This window comes from Lissotriton helveticus, chromosome 3_1, assembly GCF_964261635.1.
Source record: "Lissotriton helveticus chromosome 3_1, aLisHel1.1, whole genome shotgun sequence".
Taxonomy (NCBI): Eukaryota; Metazoa; Chordata; class Amphibia; order Caudata; family Salamandridae; genus Lissotriton; species Lissotriton helveticus.
In genome coordinates, this window is record NC_136061.1 from 339,288,878 (window position 1) to 339,306,732 (window position 17,855).

At 42.6% G+C, this 17,855-nt stretch overlaps 1 protein-coding gene across 15 annotated transcripts in view; it reads left to right on the forward strand.

The window, feature by feature from the left end:
• NCOR1 (nuclear receptor corepressor 1) overlaps window positions 1-17,855 on the forward strand; it is a 1,934,049-nt gene that overhangs the window by 750,920 nt on the left and 1,165,274 nt on the right. For all 15 annotated transcript variants that reach the window (XM_078679968.1, XM_078679976.1, XM_078679969.1 and 12 more), the window contains exon 20: window positions 6,952-7,014. In XM_078679968.1, the coding sequence (XP_078536094.1) occupies window positions 6,952-7,014 (63 nt within the window). The remainder of the gene's footprint in view (window positions 1-6,951; window positions 7,015-17,855) is intronic.

Genomic DNA, 17,855 nt, shown 5'->3' on the forward strand with positions numbered 1-17,855 from the left:
ATCAGGAAGAGATCATTTACAATCACTCCAAAACTCTTTGAAAAGTTTGTTACCAATAATGGTATAGCGTGCACAAGAATCTACCATCAATTGAGCAGGTATACCATTTATGTTGATAACACAAGACGGAAACTCTTCACATTCAGATTCATCCACAGAAAAAATGCAATTCAAACTTTGTAAGACTTCTTCTTCCTCTTCTGAAATATAAATAACTCTCTGAAAAGTACGGCATGCGCTACTGAAATGACCTTTTTTCTTGCACTTCATGCAAACTTTATCCCAAGCAGGACATCCCTTATAGTTACCTACATGTTTCGAGCTACCACATCTGTAACAAATACCATCTTTTTTAAAAAAAAGTCTTATTATCAACATGCTTTTTCTCACTCTTTTTTAACAAAACTCTTCTAAGGACCGCTTGTTTTATCTTTCACTAAAGATACTTCAGGTTCCACGGACTGTGTTCTAGAAGATTGATTCCTTATTTCAGACACAAACAATTCAGATTGTTCGATTCCCTTCACAATGTTGATAACAGCTCTCAAAGTAGATTCCGTACCCAACCAAAGTCTTTCCTGTATCTTTTTGCGTTTAGTTTTCATCATTATCTGGTCCCTGAGAACATGTTCATAAGAGATAGTCTCAAAAGCGCATGAACAAGCCAGTGAATGTAAAGCAGCCACATAGTCTTCAATAGTTTCCTCTGTTTTTTGAGTACGTGAATAAAATTTGAACCTTTCCATAACAATATTTCTCTTTTTCCCAAAACGAATTTTCATTTGTTTTGCAGCCTTCTCAAAGACATCCATGTCTCCAGCCTCCTCAATTGGCGGCAAATTATCGAATTCTTTAATTCCTGCACCACCTAAACAATGCCTTAATAAAGCAAGTTTCCTTTTGGCTGACCACCCATCTTTCTCTAAAATATCCACATAAGCCAAAAACATGGGAAACCATAAATCCCACTCTATATTTGGATCTCCAGCAACTTGTAACAAATGTGGTGGCGCTGCGATATTGGACATGTTTATGGTAATAACAAATAAAAATGTAAACCAATACCTTTATCCTTGGTTGGAGAAGGAGAAAGCAGAGAAACACACAAAAAAAAATAGTTTACGTTTTCACAAAAGTTATTTTAAAAAAAAATAAATATAGAGTTTTGAAAAATATTCAATAAAGAGTTTTCAATAAAATGAGATTGTTCTGGTGAAATCCGTTTCAAATATGCATCAAAAACGTTACGATGAAAATTGACTGATACACATAAAAAATGGCCGCACGTAAGATGTGAGGTCAAAGTTGCAATCCCATGAGGCAATGTGCTACAGAAATCCCAGCATGCAGCGCGCTAACAATTCATTCCGTAATGGAACACAGATGAGCGAGGATGGCGCACGCAAACAATCCCTTTTGAAAAATGCCACGGAGACCGTTACACCGCTCGATAGTGCGGTCGATAATAATGTTAAGTCCAAGTAAAATTTGAATTCCGCTTTCCACAAAAACAAACTGCAGATATGAATTTCACTCTCCACGGCAAAGTGCAGACAGCACTAATAAGAAAGATATTACGATACCTGTATGTTTCCTTGGACTGTCAGCGCGAAGAAAAGCAAAGCGCTAAGTTGAAGGAAAAGAGAAAATATATGGTAATGTGCAATAGCCAAATTACCAAAGTATAGTCGATAGAAGGCATCCTGAATCTTGTTCTTTAAAAGTGGAAAGATAAAAATAGTAAAGTGAACGCTGTCTTCTTCAATCTCCCGATCATCGCCAGTATTTATATAGCAAAGAAGCACGATGACGCAGGTTCTGATCACAGGATTTATTCCAATAGGAAGTACAGCTTTACAACCACGAAGGAGCACTGGAAAGCACAACCAGTCAGCTCGTAACCGTCTCTCCAACCCCCCTCACATTCCACACCTTAGTCATGACATCACAACAATCTAACCACATTCTATGATCTAGAATACTACACTCCCCCTTGTTGAAGTTGTAATGGAGCTGAAGTTGATTTCTGCCATAGTTGCAGTGTGTGGCCGTACACCATGGCTATTTGAATAAAAATGTTTTCACTATCTTCCTCCTTAATACCTGCAAATATTCAGAGATTTCGGAGAAATTGCAGTGTCAAAGGGGCAAAGCACGCCCTTTTAGTCTGAATGGCACCTTCGGTGCTGTTTTTTGTTTTCAGGGGACAGGCTATGCCTAACGCTCTCACTGGCCATTCATAAAAGCACAGACTACCCCTGCAGCTCACACTAACTCAGTGGTTACCAAACTTTTTCGACCTGTGGCTCCCTTGAGCTAATCGGCAGTTGGCCGTGGCTCCCCATTATGTCACTTTTTTTTTTTTATATATATATAATCGCTGGGGGATGTCAACCCGACAGCGGGAGTTTTTCCCGTTTTCTCCCTTAAATTACTTGGGATGCAGCCGATGAAGGTATTATAATCATATTTGTAACAAAATTAAAATATAACAGTTGTTTAATAAAAAGTTTATTTGGTTAAGTGATAAACTATACAATATTAATTGCCAAATATGTTTCCATGACTTAACCTTTTTTAATCACACTTAAGGAAGCTTGCATTGTTGCAACCCCTGCTGTATCGGTTTATGGTCAGTTAATGATAAAACTTTTAGTTATGAAAAAGCTAAAGCGTCTTCTATTCCCTAATCCTTTTCGTTTCTCCACCTCTTGTCGAAGCCTTTCCTCTTCAGACATTCTTTTTCTCCCCTCCCTCTACCTATATGTCCTGCTTTCCTTCTCTTCTTCTTTGAATCTTTCACACTTTGTTTTACCCCTGTGTATTCCATCATCCACCTGGGGGGGCTTGCCCTTGTTTTCTCAGACTGAAAGTCTTGGTGCCACTTTTAGTTTCCTGTATTTCCCTCACTGCCGCACTCTTCTTCCCATAAAAAAACATAAGTGACCCAGTCTAGGGTGAATTAACAGCCTCTCCGACGACGAGGTTGCTGCAGTCGGAGTTAAACTTGCATAGCAGCGCTGTGATGTCTTGTCTGAGGAAGTAAGAGCTATATCCATGCAATTACAATACAATTAGAGAGGCCTTATTTGGCCCAAGAGGTAAGTAACAGGAATGTTTGAGGCTTTTCACCTTTTCAGCAGCGACAATAACTGAACATAATTATTGTATCAGTAACTTGCTGTACCATTTTATCATGCTACTTTCGTAAAGCGCTCCGATACCTACGGGCCATGTCCACGCCATATAAAATAGCAAATATTAATGCAGAGCCACAGATTCAACTCAAAACAGCTGGGGCGATCTGAGAGCACAATCCTAGTTGATAGATTTTTAACAGCTGTACCCTCTAATTTTTGTTTTACGTAAAAGTTTCCTAGAAATCAAGAATTTTTACCTATTGACAATGCAAGCTGGTCTTTTAGTTGTCTGTGCTTCTTCAGATATTAGCATTGTTAATCTGAAATATTTGGTATCATTGATTAAAATGTAAACATATGAATTTCAAATGCATCTGAAATTTTTATATCCCATACACATTTTTTTGTATGTGTATGAAGCGGAGAATGGAATGATTGAATAATTAATAGGTGAATATACATGGAAGGATAAACTGCTTGATGAAATACCTGTTTTTCTCTACAGAGGTGACCTGCCAGTTTTTCATATATCTGACTAAAAGCTGCAGGCCCAGGGTTACCAACTCTGGCCATTAGCACCAGCTCAATTACCGAGCATTATGAAGTTTTGGGCAACAATGGGGAATACAGTCGGTTTCAGAATCAACAGGATATTTAACTCATGCAATTCTTGAAGTTCAGGTACTTCTCTGTTTATATTTCCCACTTGCTTTCAGCAAGTGAAAAATGTGAGCAGAAATACACTTTGTTTTTAAACTACGATACAATCGTGTAAAGATGGTAATTGCGCAGCAGTAATTAACCTAAAAATAAAGCAGAAATAACCACGCCAGACCACACAGAATGAACTCCAAAATTATTATCCCGAGTTTAAGTGAAGCTTTCCAGAATCAGAACAAAAGTGGAGAAAAATTAAGTCCTTCCAGTGGTTTCATAACACTACATTTTTACGGCTCTAGGTGAAAAACATCTTGGCTGTAAGAAATAGCTTTAAGCCTTCAAAGGATAGTACCAGTAGATAAAGTTTGATAACACTCATTTAATTTTGGAGGCCCTACTTGTCACTAACATGGAGAAATATAGGGAGGGAAGAATGAGGGTACTGCTTTCACTGAGGCGGAGATGGAAACAGTTTATTACGTGCTTCCTTCCTGCCCTTGGATGAGGGTCAGACTGGGTCCGGGAAAAGAATACTGGCTGCATGCGGCCTATTTCCACAGCAAGTTTGCATACTGGACTTTCAGGCACGGGGTTTCTTCACACGAAAGGCATGCAGTAACAGCTGCCTGTATACAAGTAATACACAGGCTTGGGGGGGTCACTAGTTTGTAATTTTCCCCTTCTTTACAAATAAAGTTAAAGCAATGATTATTATAGTGTGCAACCAACCTGTTACTTACTTTTAGAACACCGGCAGCAATAACGCTCGTCAGACATTGCTGCGAATGAGGGCCATATGCGGAGGCTGAGTGAAAGCAAGTACGTGTGTATGACGGTCGTTCTCTCTTGGACCAAACGATGTTTCTGGATTAAAAAGGTGGCATTTGCAACCTCCCTGTGTTGCACTGCGGCTGGGTGTTATTTAATTAAGCTTCACTTGCATTCTTCGTTCAGGGCGACAGGTAGGGGGTCAAAAGACGCATTTCTTAATTGCTCAGATGCATTTTCTCAACATGATTACAAGCTTGTTCCTTCAGCGTTCGCGGCGCACCTGCCTTCTCCTAATGGCACACTGGGGTGCCGCGGCACACAGTTTGGGAACCACTGCACTAACTGCACAGAGATCCTGTCGGCCACAATGATGCTCCTACAAACCAGTGCTTGCTGTTTTCTCTTGTTTTGCTGGCAGGCTCGGGAGCTGCCTGTAGAAGGTCTGGAAATGTCTGAGAAAGGCACTGCTGCATTCCTTCGCTTGCAGGGGTTCGACATTCCTGCCCTGTGCTCCGGCGTGCTCATGCTTTTTGTTTGTGGAATCTGGAGAGTCCAGATGCAGAGTGAATTGGTGCAGAACCTAGTTAGGCATGTTCAGTGGGACGGCACACACCAACCAGTCGTGTGCTTCCCATGACCAAGCAACAAAGCTGTTGTGTTTATTCTGCAAGCTGGCATGAGGCAAGTGGCTGGGTAGTGCACCTTGTTTCAAGCACAGACACTGCAGCAGTAGTGCACCCACACGTAGGGAGTGTGTGCAAAGAAGCATGTGTGTTCGTGAAGACTGTGGCACTGGTCTCCAAGAGGCACATGCATCAAGGTAATCATTTGCGATTACCAAATAGCAAATTGTAAGGATTCGCTATTTGGTAATCGCAAATACCTATGCATGAAGGATTCGCAAATATTTTAGCTACTCCTTAACATTCCTTAATTGCGATAAGCAAATTGCGATTCGCAATTAAGGAATGGCTTCCCATTCATTCCTATGGGCCAGGAGGCCCATAGGAATGAATGGGATTGCGTTTGCAATTTGCAAGGCTGATAGGGGGCCAAGAGGCCACCTTGATGCACCCCAATACAAGTAAGTCTGCACATGTGGCGCACATATATGTCCTAAGGGCATGTTTGTGCGCCACATGGCACTTAAAAAATGCAAAAAAGAGCATTTTTCTAAGGATTTGCCAATAGCCACCAACTTGAAGTTGGTGGGAATTTGCGAATCCTTAAAGCAGGGTAGCTATTTTCCCATGCTTCCTGCATAGCATTTAGGGAATCTCAAATTGTGATTTCCTATATGCATTTGCAAAATAGGTAATTGCGATTACCTATTTTGCAAATTTGCATTTGGGTTAATGCATCCCAAATACCAAAATACTGGTCGCAAAGGGGACGAATCTGAGAATCGGCCCATTTGCGACCAGTATTTTGGTTGATGCATGTGCCCTCAAACAACATAAATTGTGTTATCTGGTGCATGCTATATGTTTGAGTGCACTACCCCACTATGGAAGGGGCATTCAGAAAAGCCAGCGCAACGCCGAAGCGACACCCACAATTTCGAATAGTTTAGAGTCCAGTGCACAGGGTGGACAGTTTCCTATTAAAACTATTTGAATTTGGCTTGTTTTTAAAGCCAGACGCTTGGGTGATTCCGCCAAGAATCACAGTTCTGAAGTCGGCTGCTCTGACCATAGCGCTGCATCCTTCTTCCCGCTCCCTACTACTACTACTCCTCCACTCAACTTAAACATAAAGAGCAGATTGCGCCACCAACAAGCGCACACAGTTTGGGAACACTTGCATTAAAGTTGCTGTTTCATATAAACATTAAAGCATTGTGCTTCTGATACTGCATTCAAGAGAAAATAATGCCGAAACAACATCCTTTAGTAAGCTGCATTAAGGTTGCAGTACCCTATGTGTCTAGTAGACGTCCCTTTAGAACTCTTGAGAGATAACTAATAAGTCTCTGGCACTGCACCCCTACCTTGCTCCGTGGATTTTCTTTTATTACTTTCCTCTCTTTCCTATCTCTTCAGCTAGGTCAAATGATCATTCCACTGCACAATAAAGCATAACTAAGAAACATTGTAATTTGTAGCATTAATGGCTCTAACTTTCACTAATGCGAGACCGATTGCATTGCAAATGCTTGTTGTACTTGCTCTGTGCTTAGGTGGAGTATTTTAGATGAACAACTAGCATTAGGCCTGAACAATTATTGTCTTGTACAAAAAGCAAAAAGGCAGTATTTCCTTCTGCTAGCTTGTCTAAGCATAGGGTGTTTGTGTAACTGGATTATAAGCGGTTTCAATGCAGAATTTATATATGAACAATTATTTCATTATCTCATTGGATAAATTGCTTGTGTTTTCAGCCTCTGCTGAGCCAGTAGAAACATCGCGCTGGACTGAAGAAGAGATGGAAGTGGCTAAGAAAGGTAAAATACATCAACTTTTACTGTTGTAAAATTCTTTTCTGCATGAATCTACAAGCAAAGATCCACCTCTTCTCTCACTTCTTTGACCGAGAAGCAGTCACGGAAAAAAAGAACCTGTATTCTTTTTCATCTTTTAATTCAACTTTTTTTAAACTGAAAATAGTAGCGTTTTTCCTGTCTAATTAATGTTTCTGTGCAACTCTGTTTCTTCTACTTCTGCTGTATTTCTATTATCCACGAGCTAGGTGACTGTCACACAGCAGTTTAGAGATTGACAAAAAATGAAGTGCCTAGTTTTCTATTCACTATGAAGGAAAGTAGGCTGATAGAGATTGAAAATGCAATGGACTGTTATGCCTGCCATCCTGGTGGTCCCCTTTCCCTTGCTGCTTCTTTTTTCGACTTTTTAAGCTTGGTACCTTCCAAATGTCCTTAAGTATGTTGCAGGAGCTTGAATTGGTTAGGAGTGTGGCATCTCCCAGGAGAAAGTGATGCTTGTGTACTCAAGTTTGAGAGTACAACATTTGTTAACCATTGGTTTGCACAGCAAATTTGAAATTGAGAACTGGAACTCCGTTGGACAGCTTAGACACAGGATAGACACCTAATTTTGCATGGTTTCCTATTGCAGTTTACTGGTAAAGCTATTAGCAGAGCTGTGATCCAACTGTTTTTGTAGAGATGTCAGCACTATGTGGTATACTGCTGATTGGAGACGAGAGTCTAACATCCCTCATTTGCGTCCCACCTGTCTAGGCCTAAGCTACAAGGCTGTTCACATTACTCCTTCCTGTAAAGCCTTCAGACTCGCTCTTATAATGTGTCTAAAGAAAACCGTAATCATCATTCATGTTCCATACATGCATCACTCTTCCAAAGGGTACCATATTTGATGCAACTTGGGGTGCAAGTGGAAGATACGGTTGAGGAGAACTGTGATAGAGTATTGGTTGGTTATGCCTACTTTAGGTGATAACTGCACCATGTTGCTACTCAGTCCTGCTAATCTCATTCTCTTTTATTGTCTGCAGCTCAAGGTTCAACTGGGATAGCTCACTGAAGTTTCTGCCTGAGTTTTTGATCTGAATTATATCATCCCAGATGTTCATTGGTTTCTTTCCCACCCATATTATCTAAAGTAATTTTGTTTTCTAAAGGTATTCAGTGTCTCATCTGGTCCAGCACGGCATTGGTTTGACAGTCTGTCCAGCAGGTCTCGTTCCAATCAGAAACCAGTAATGGACCTAACTGTTCTCACAAGATTTATTGTTTTCAAATGGCAGGGATTTGGAATGGGCTAAAACCTGTCCTTAGGGCACAGTCATGAAATGGTCAAAATCTGCATCAGGTGGGGACACTATGGGACAAAGGCACCCAGTACGTTTGTCCATATGGTCTAGAGTGATAATGGAATGGGGGGGGGGGTGTCTGCAGCCAATGAGACACAACCCAAAAGCTTGCCTTCAAGAGGAAAGTCTATTTCCCTCTGTCACTTGGTAGGCCTAAATATAGACCTCGCAGGCCACCAAAATAGATGACGGAACAGGCCGACTATAGATGATTTCCTGGAAGCATCTCTGGAACTCCCTATCTCAGGTTGCTTTATGTGTATTTATCGCCAACAGCGCGAAATTGTTCCTGAGGCTAATAAGCCATTTATGTTTACCATTGCCTAGAGTACTAGTAAAAACAAAGGAAATGATTGATTTTCACTCAGACAGGGAGCCCCTACTCTAGATTAAATCAGAGACCTAATGTCCTCCCCCCAACGACCAAGGAGGAGGGGGATTGGGATATACTTGTGTTGGAAGCTGGCTCTATATGTGGTATGCCACTAGGTGGTTATAACGTGCACAGAGTCCAAGGGTTCCCCAAAAGTGTACAAGGCTCAATGTAAAACCCAGAGTGCTCTATTAGTAGTAGTGTGGGCGAGCAGCCTTAGGCCTAACTCAGAAGAGTGTAAGATATTTATTGCACATCATTGATCAATAATGGACACACTACTGAAAAAGTAGATCCACATCAACTTTATAAAATAAGCTTTGTTTGTACTTTAAATCTGATAGACATGTAGCCGCAGATTCCTTACCTCTGGATTTCCAGGCGTCAGGCTGGATCTGGAAGACTTATTTTAGCAGTACCCTTGGGCGCCGGTAGATGACGTCAGTGGACTCTGCGTGATGTTGTCGGCGTCATGATGTCGGTGTCATCAATATAACTGCCACTCCGGCATGCTGACGTCAGTTCTTTTCTTTCTGCACCAGCCAGCGCAGATCCGTCAAAGAGAGCTACCCCCTGTCATTTTTTGACAGACTTTTTTCGACTTTTTGTCAAATCCTTTTTGGTGTGTTAAGTATGTCTAGCAAGAAGACCTCTAGGTTCAAGCCTTGTGGCGCCTGTCAACGTGCTATGTCGCTCACTGACCCTCAACTTGTATGTCTCTGGTGACTGGAGCGTGACCACAACACAAAGTCATGCTCCGATTACTGGGCCATGGTGCAGAAGGCTTTGAGGGAGCAGTCCCTAAAGCTGATCGCTTCCCGACGTCCAGCGCCACGGAGGTCGCCTAGTTGATCGCGTTCCCGGTCTCTGTCGAGAGGACAGTCCGAGCACTGCTCCAGGGGAATCAAAGTCCTCTTCCCCAAAGCTGTTGCGGTCAGGTTAGAGGCACCACAAGAAGCTTCGACTTCGCCCCGTCCGTCACGCGACGAGACCAAGAGCGTTCGAGGCCCGTTCCACGGAGCAGGTACCTGGGTCAGCTCTGCATTTCCCTCCCGTTTCAGGGCCGGTAGTGACCCCCTCCAAACTAAAAGAATTTATCTGATAGAGACATTCAGCCACAGATTTATTAACTTTTGAATTCTCCCCAGGCAGCAGTCTGGATTTGTAAATTTTTCAGCAGTACCTCTGTGCACCGGGGGACTGTCTGTGATGATGTAAACTCTGGTTATGACGTCAGTGAAGCCATATAAGTCCCCTCCTGCACATGAACGTCAGTTTCTTATTTTTCGCGCTGTAACGTAGATCTGTAGAAAACATTTTTCTGGTAGATTTTTTTTCTTGACCTGCTTTAAGCCTTTGTATCGGTGGAACAGTGTGCCTATGTCTGATGTCTACAGGTTTCAAACCTTGTGGGTCTTGTAGCCGACATATGTCGGTGACGGACCTGCATACAATTTGTATTTGGTGTTTAGGTGAGCACAACAACGCCAAAGATTGTGGCTTCTGCCAGAAACTAAAACCAAAGTAGTTAAAGGAGCGAAGTTTAAAGTAGCTTCTCAGCCTTGGTCTATGTCGTCTTGGGAAAAGCGGAGTCGATCTAGGAGCCGGAGCTCGTCTGGAGGACACCCTTCTCCAGGGAAGTCAAAAGGTAAGGTGTGGTTGAAGTTGCAGCCTTCTCCAACTTCCATAGCTCCTCCCACTTGATGGTTGAGGAGGCCGTACGTGACTCAGCTCCTCGTCTCCCTGTGTTTCCGGGAGCTGGTTCGTCGATGGCTCAGATGAAGGAATATTACAATTAGTTGCACCTCATCTTTGGGACCCCATCTCCCTTTGAAGCCCCCAAGGAGGTGAGTGGGGTGCCGTCAGAGGGTTTGCCCTTGGTGACTGTTGGAGTCGAGCGGTCAGTGCCGCTTTGGTGCAGGTCCACAGTCCTTTAGGATCTCGACCTACGACGCCGGACCTCAACCAGCCGACTCCAATACTGACTTTACCAGCGGCAGTCAAAGTTGCTTCTCCTCCACTGCGTAGGCAACGCATGACATCTGATGTGGAGTTGACTATTCAGACTGAGGTGGAAAGGCAGGTTTTGATTATTTCTCGGGAAGAGGTTGTGGAAAGATAGCCTGTGTCGATCGAGGCAGGGCCCTTTCAGCCCATTTCTGCGATTTGTGTGTCTTAAATGCAGGAGAGTTGGTTGTCTGCTCTGGGAGAGGCTAGAGGCCTGGATTATTCTCCAGCTTCAGGGTTGCTTTCTCCTCCTGGCTTTGCAACAGAGGCAAGTTCCTCCTTTGCAGACATGCTAAGGAAAGTGGCTACAGTTTTAAACTGGTCAATTGCTACGGTGCAAAGGTCCACTGACCCTTTAATCGAGATCAATTTTTCAGGGGCAGGCAGGGGAAGAACCTGTGTTTGGGGAGGCTCTTTTTGATGTTTTATAAGGTACTTGGACCAATCCTGAGTCAGGGGCCTCACTGGACCAAGATATTGCACTTAGACACCTGCCTGCACCTGGAGACGCAGTGTCTTCATTGACGCCCTTCCACATGTAGCTTGGTCACTCAAGTTGCGACTTCTTCGCAGGATGTTAGATTCTGTTACTAATACTTGTGAGGGTAAGGAGTCTAGGACTTGTTATGCATGTGCTAAATACATCTTTGTTTCGGCAAGCTTAGCCTTGAGATCCACAAATACATCTTGTGTGCTAGGGTGATATTTCAATGCTTTATGGGATTTGCTACAGAATTTGTTACCATCTCTTCTGTATAATGTTTGCTCGGAGATTGGTGATTTGATTAAAGTTGGTCAGCAGGCTGCTGTGCATACCATAAGGTGTGGTGAACACCACGGACTCTGTAGGTCGGGCTAGTGCATCAGAAGTGGCATTAAGGCATAGGCCTTGGTTAGCAATTTCGGATATCTTGGAAGCTGTCCGGTCGACATGCCATTTGATGGTGCCCATCTTTTTGGGAGTGAAAGGGATGCATCGTTAAGACACTTCTGTGAAAGACAGTGATCTTCAGAGTCATAGCTTTTCGTTGTTGTTACTGGTGTAACTTGTCTTTATACTTGAGATGTAGGCTTTTTCGTTCAAAGCGAGTAAGCTTTGTTAGGGCATTTTTACATGTCCGTTGTCGGTTTGATCTCTTGGTGTCTTGCGAGAACAGATGTTTTATTCTCCGTACCAGTTTTTTTCCCTTTGTAGGTCTCGCCTGGCGAAAGCAGCGCATGCGCTTCTCTCGCCATGGAGAGAACCTTTTGGAATCGATTCAGCCAAAGCTGAATGCACGCGCGTCCAGCCATCCGCAAAGCTAAACATGCTAATGGTATTGTATAGCAAAGCAAATGGCTTTAACTTAATAAAAGGCGAGACCTGTTGCATTTTCAATGCTTGTTTAGGCTGGTATTGATTTAGATGACCAGGGAGCTTTACCTTTGTCCCTTGGCTTCGGAGGATGAGCTTTGTGCTCGAGACGTATTTTCTTGTATGGAAGATTTTCTGACGCAGTCTTCATTGAAGCAGTCCAGTATGCTAAAATGAGCATGGTTTCGACCTTTTGTTGTCTCTCATAAGGACATGTTGGTATGCCAGTGGTAAGTCTGGTATATAGGGACGATCTGGTCTTTACTTGTTAGAGTAATCAGCATATTATGTCCTCACTTCTCTTGTGGTGTGCATATTTATTATGGTGATGGTGGATTCAGGGCCTACATTCTGTATTCTTTTGAATACTTGTTCTTGTGGTTCATCCTTCATTAAAGTCCTCTTGGACTACGTGTTTTTATGGTGTAGCTTGTTTTCTCCTTCAGAGCGGACTGCATATCTACATTTATATTATATGTACTTCACTTTTTGGAAAATTGTGAGTTAACTCAGTTTATTGTGTTTTCTTTGGAAGACACAAGTTATTTGCCTTCACTAATGTGGAAGGGATAAGTATTTCATTTGTTCATTCCTTGAACACATGGGATGAGCTCTGTAGCTTACGCTGCAGTTTCCTTACCTGTTTTCGATCATACATTTTATGGCATGGTTTTTAGGCTTCATAAGAAGCTCTTCAGGTTATTCTCCCGCAGTGCTTTTTGCATCTGTCTGGAGGTTATATACTACCTGTCTTTTTTGGTTGTGAATCTATTTTCACTGTGCCCTACAATTCCTTGTGAAGTCATGGCTGTTACTTCTTGAGGCGGATTTGTGATCAAATTGTGTTTTGTATCACAAGTGTTGTATGCACTTGTTGCCAACCTGTATTAATTTTGTTATATTTCCTTTTAATGTTTTGTCTTTTCCTTATTTAATGTTTTGATACTGCACAAATAGGTGCGTTCCCTTTTCTTTCGCTTGCCTTGGTATTTTGAGCGGGCTAACAGCTCAGAGTCATTTTTAGACTTTCGGACCATGACACTGAAGGCCATGCAGGCTTTGTCGATACCTGCAGTCCTGCAGTGAATGTCAGCCAGCGATGCTCTAGGTGTTGTCAGACCACTCTGAGTATACTGTGACACAATTTTATATAAATATTACCTACTGGCGGTCGCCAGTAGGTATATATAGTTAGGATTTTTTCTCTATGGGATTTTTGAAAATTCTATGTCTAATAACTTTGGAGATTGTGGACGGAATTGGCTGAAATTTTCAGGAAAATGGCACATTTTGTTTCTGAGCAGCCCTTGAAAATTTGGGGGGGGTTCGTCAAGGGGGGGCCGAGAAAAAAGGGGGGTCCCAAAACGTGTTTTTAACATTGAGTTTTTCATAGGGCGGTTGGCCTCACTTTTAGCCCGAACGGCTGAATGGATTTGCACGAAACTTGGCAAAATTGTAGGGACTGGTAGCCCGATGTGCCTTTTGTAGGTCTCAATATATGTGCTACAGTGGATTTTGAGAAATTAACGTTTAAAAAAAGATATATATCTGTAACAGCGGACCGGGCAGCGCTCCAGGACGCGTACTTTTCGCGCAACGGAGCTTTGTGAAGCGAAGCTGATTGGTTCTCCGGCGTCTGTCAACATTCCAAACAGTCCGTAGCGCACGCCATCTTGTCTCTCGGTAGGATCGAGAGACAAGAGGAGGCCAAAGCGAAGGGGCAAATGACCATAAGGGGGAATAGTAGATCCTCGCTGACCCCCTAGGTTTGATGTGGAGGTTTTAAAAGGGCCCCGCGGGGCAAAAAAAATAATAATAATAATAATCGAACGGCTGAATGGATTTGCACGAAACTTGGTAAAATATTAGGGACTGGTAGCCCGATGTGCCTTTGCTAGGTCTCAATATATGTGCTCTAGTGGATTTTGAGAAATTAACGTTCAAAAAAAGATATATATCTGTAACAGCGCTCCGCTTCGCGTAACGGAGGTTTGCGAAGCTGATTGGTCATTCTGTCACTGGGCTATAGTTGGGCTACATCTGGCTGATATTTGGGCTACATTTGTTTTTTTTGTCTCTGGCGGCCATCTTTGGGCTACATTGGGCTTCATTGGGCTTCATTGGGCTTCATTGGGCTACATTTGGGCTCCAACATATATATAGGCCAATGTAGCCCAATATATATTTTTCAAAGTTAATTTTCGTAAAAACCACTGGAGCATATATCTTGAGACATAGCAAAGGCACATCGGGCTACCAGTCCCTACAATTTTGCCAAGTTTCGTGGAAATCCATTCAGCCGTTCGAGCTAAAAGTGAGTCCAACCGCCCTATGGAAATGAAGGAAATGAATGGGTAATTTGTAATTAGCAAATAGCTAATCGCAAACTAGGAATGGTAAAGAATCGCTATTTATTCCTTAAAGTTCGCTATTTAGGAAATGCAAAAAACTTTGATGATACATATGGCGGTTCATCTCGAACAAGATAAGAAGCATAGGGATAGATTTATGATGACTGGCGCATCACCAGGGATGTGTTAGTCATTCTGTGCCGCTGTTCCGTCACCTATGGTGTGCTGCATTTACAATGCGGCGCATCATGGGGCAAAAACAGCACAGATGCGTGATGTAACTGTGCCGTAAAGGTGGCGCATTGCTGGAGTTGTATCGCAAGTGTGATGAAGCTCCAGGAAGGGTCGGGGGTGCCCCTGTCGCAGGGTTTCTGTTCTCACACAGAACTGTGGACAGAGGAGTGGAACCTCGGCGAATTAGGGTGCCCCAAAACTCACCTTAGTACTCAAAAACCCCTTAGCAAGCTAGGTACAGTGTCACATTGGATATAACAAACTCTCAATGTTTAGACAATCCAGAATATGAACTTATAGTACCTCAGGATACGTGGAACTCATGAACAGTCGGTCGTTATATATTTCTTAGAAACCAGAACATGGAGTTAAGAAGAACACATGTGTATTTGAAATGTTGATTTACTAATGCCGTCTTCTCAGGCGTAGTATCTTAGATAATACAAGTACACATATTATCAGTAGCAAAATTACCAGCATAGTTACTAGTACATAAAAAGCGAATGGTGACAGTATGTTAACATGCTGTAAATGAATAAGAGTTATCAACACTTATAAGCAGCCACGGGCCGTGGAGGGAGTTACGGTGGGGCAGGGAGGCGGGGAGGGGCAGGGTGGAGAGGGCTCCACCCTGCCCCTCCCCCTCCCCGCCTCCCTACCCCATCGTAACTCCCTCCACGGCCCGCGGCTGCTTATATCTCACCCTCCCTAATACACATATTATATTATTTGCTAAGAAGGTCTCTTTGTGTTGGTTTAGGGCGTGCCCATACTTTAGTGTCTTAGATTTGAAGGAATCACATCAGCATACACCAGCTCTCTCTTCATGTGAACCGCATCAAGTGTTGTGTATGTGTGTTCGGCAAAGCAATATAAAACCCGCCTCATGCCCAGAATTGGCAGAAGCTGCACTTATGTTATGAGTATGAAGTCGTGGAGATCAGACCTCATAACAATTCTGTATCGTGTTGTTCTTGAAACTTCAGCACTCGCTGTACAGATATAGTTTAACAAGTAAAGCAGATAGTAGAGCAATAACATATTATTCTCATGTAAATCACGATGAACTATTAGGTTGAAAGCTAAAGCAACAACTAAGTGTCGTGTGCAGAAGTTGCAAAAAAGGAAAAATGGCGTTTAAACCGGTAATGAGCCCATGCTAACTTAACACGGTGTAAAGATATCCAGGACCTAGATGACACCTCCCCATGATCCGGAAACGAACTGAATAAGATAATAGAAGTGCCATCTCATGAGAGCAGATTGCAACTTTATATGTGGACGGTCCGCAAGGCAAAATATTAAAAACTAGGAAAATTTAATGCTAAAGAAAAATAAAACAGCCAAGTACTTTATCGAGTCTTAAGCCAATAGGCAAGCTAAATAATAAAAACTTGACAAATAAGTCAATGAATTGTCAATGAAATGCTAGTACTCAGCATATCAAAAATGAAAAAGGTCTATGACATAACTGTGTATGCAAAATAAGCTGCAACAGCCTCCAATAGGAAGTCACCGTCTTCATCCGAAAAGAGTTCAGCCATCCAATTTAAAAGCGGAAAAGAACATACGTGCTCTCCCAGCACCGAATCCTCTATCACCATCAGAGGACAGCTCGGTGGGTTTTCAAGAAAGCTCTGTTCCAAGAAAGACTGTGTTGCCGCCAGTAAATTCCAGGGACCAATTAGTCCATGCATCAATGCCACAGCCATAATCCTTTCGCCAGGACAAACCAACTCGTGAGTAATGATAGGAGTCATCAGCTGATTAAAGTCGACGTCAGGAGAAACCGGTCCGCAGAGACACAAATCAATGGCCCAATCGAAATCACAGGTCAGGCAGTGAAATATAGGCTGGACACAGGTGAAGAAGGAGAATCGAAAAGATAATCCATATGCCGTGCTTAATATCGCCAACGGCATTGTGCCATAATATTCTAGCATGCGATTGCGGAACAGTGTCAGCAGCTGCAGGGCGGGAGGTTGCACAGGAGGGACATCCATATTTAAAAATGTAAAAAAGCACAAGAGCGTCCGCTGGTAATGCAAGTAAAAATGGCAATCCACGAAGCAGAGTGGAAAAAATAGAATGAAAGAAAGCAGGGATGACTCCAAAGATTTTCTCAAATGAAGTCACGAGACCACTGGTAACAACTTTAAAAAAGTGCGCCAGGGCCTTTGTGGAGGATGCGTTAAAGATAGTCCGAACCATGTCGCTGAAATGCAAAGGCGAATCGGTATTTAAAAGGGTCTGCACCTCTGTACGGGTGTTTGCTATGTGAAGCACGAAAGCTTCACGGGCCGAACTCAAGGCCACCTCTCTCTGAGACAAAAGAGCTCTTATTCTTGCCATGCCGTTGAAATCTGCTCCCAAGGTTGGTATTTGTGGCGAGATTGAAAACTCCCTATGTTCATGTGTGGGAGGAAATAGAACATTTCTGCAGCAAATAACCCGTTCACTTACTGTTACGATAAAAGGAATACTTTTAATTAACCCAGAACAATCTTCATTATTGAGCATCAAATAACTACCATTTTCCAACAACTTGAACGTGGGGATGATAGCAGGAACTGGCGTGCCTTGCAACACGCAAGCCATATTTGGTCGGTGTTTGTTGCATGAACCGTGTAACTGTATGTGCCTACACATTAGTGAATGATCTGGCGTCTCAGTGCATTCCTCTCCATTCAGATAAACTTCTTGATCATCTTTGAAACATCTGTATGTGTATGGAAGCGACCAGACCTCATGAAGAAAAGCACTACCTAAAGGTTCATAACGACCTATTGGTATATATTTCATACAATTTGAAAACTTATATAAAGCAAAAGGCAGCGTTATTAAACCGTGGATAAGGCACGTTGCCAAAAAACCCGCAATCCTCTGCTGATGATGTCACTGAGCATGTCATGAATGATGTAATATGTGACATCATCAGCAGTGGATTACGGGTAATAGTATCTCTAGTTTACTCCCCTATAGCTGTCTTTCTTTTAACATAAGTGTCTGTTTCCTTCCCTTATACTTACTGTTTTTGGTTCGCTTCCGGTTCGCGTACCGGCGAGCGAACTGGGAAGCGAACTAAGAGAAATAGAGGTTGGCACAGTTCCAAATATTGTACCAATTTTTTAATAACGGGGAGGTAGTTCTGAAAATAACTTTTTTTTAAATTG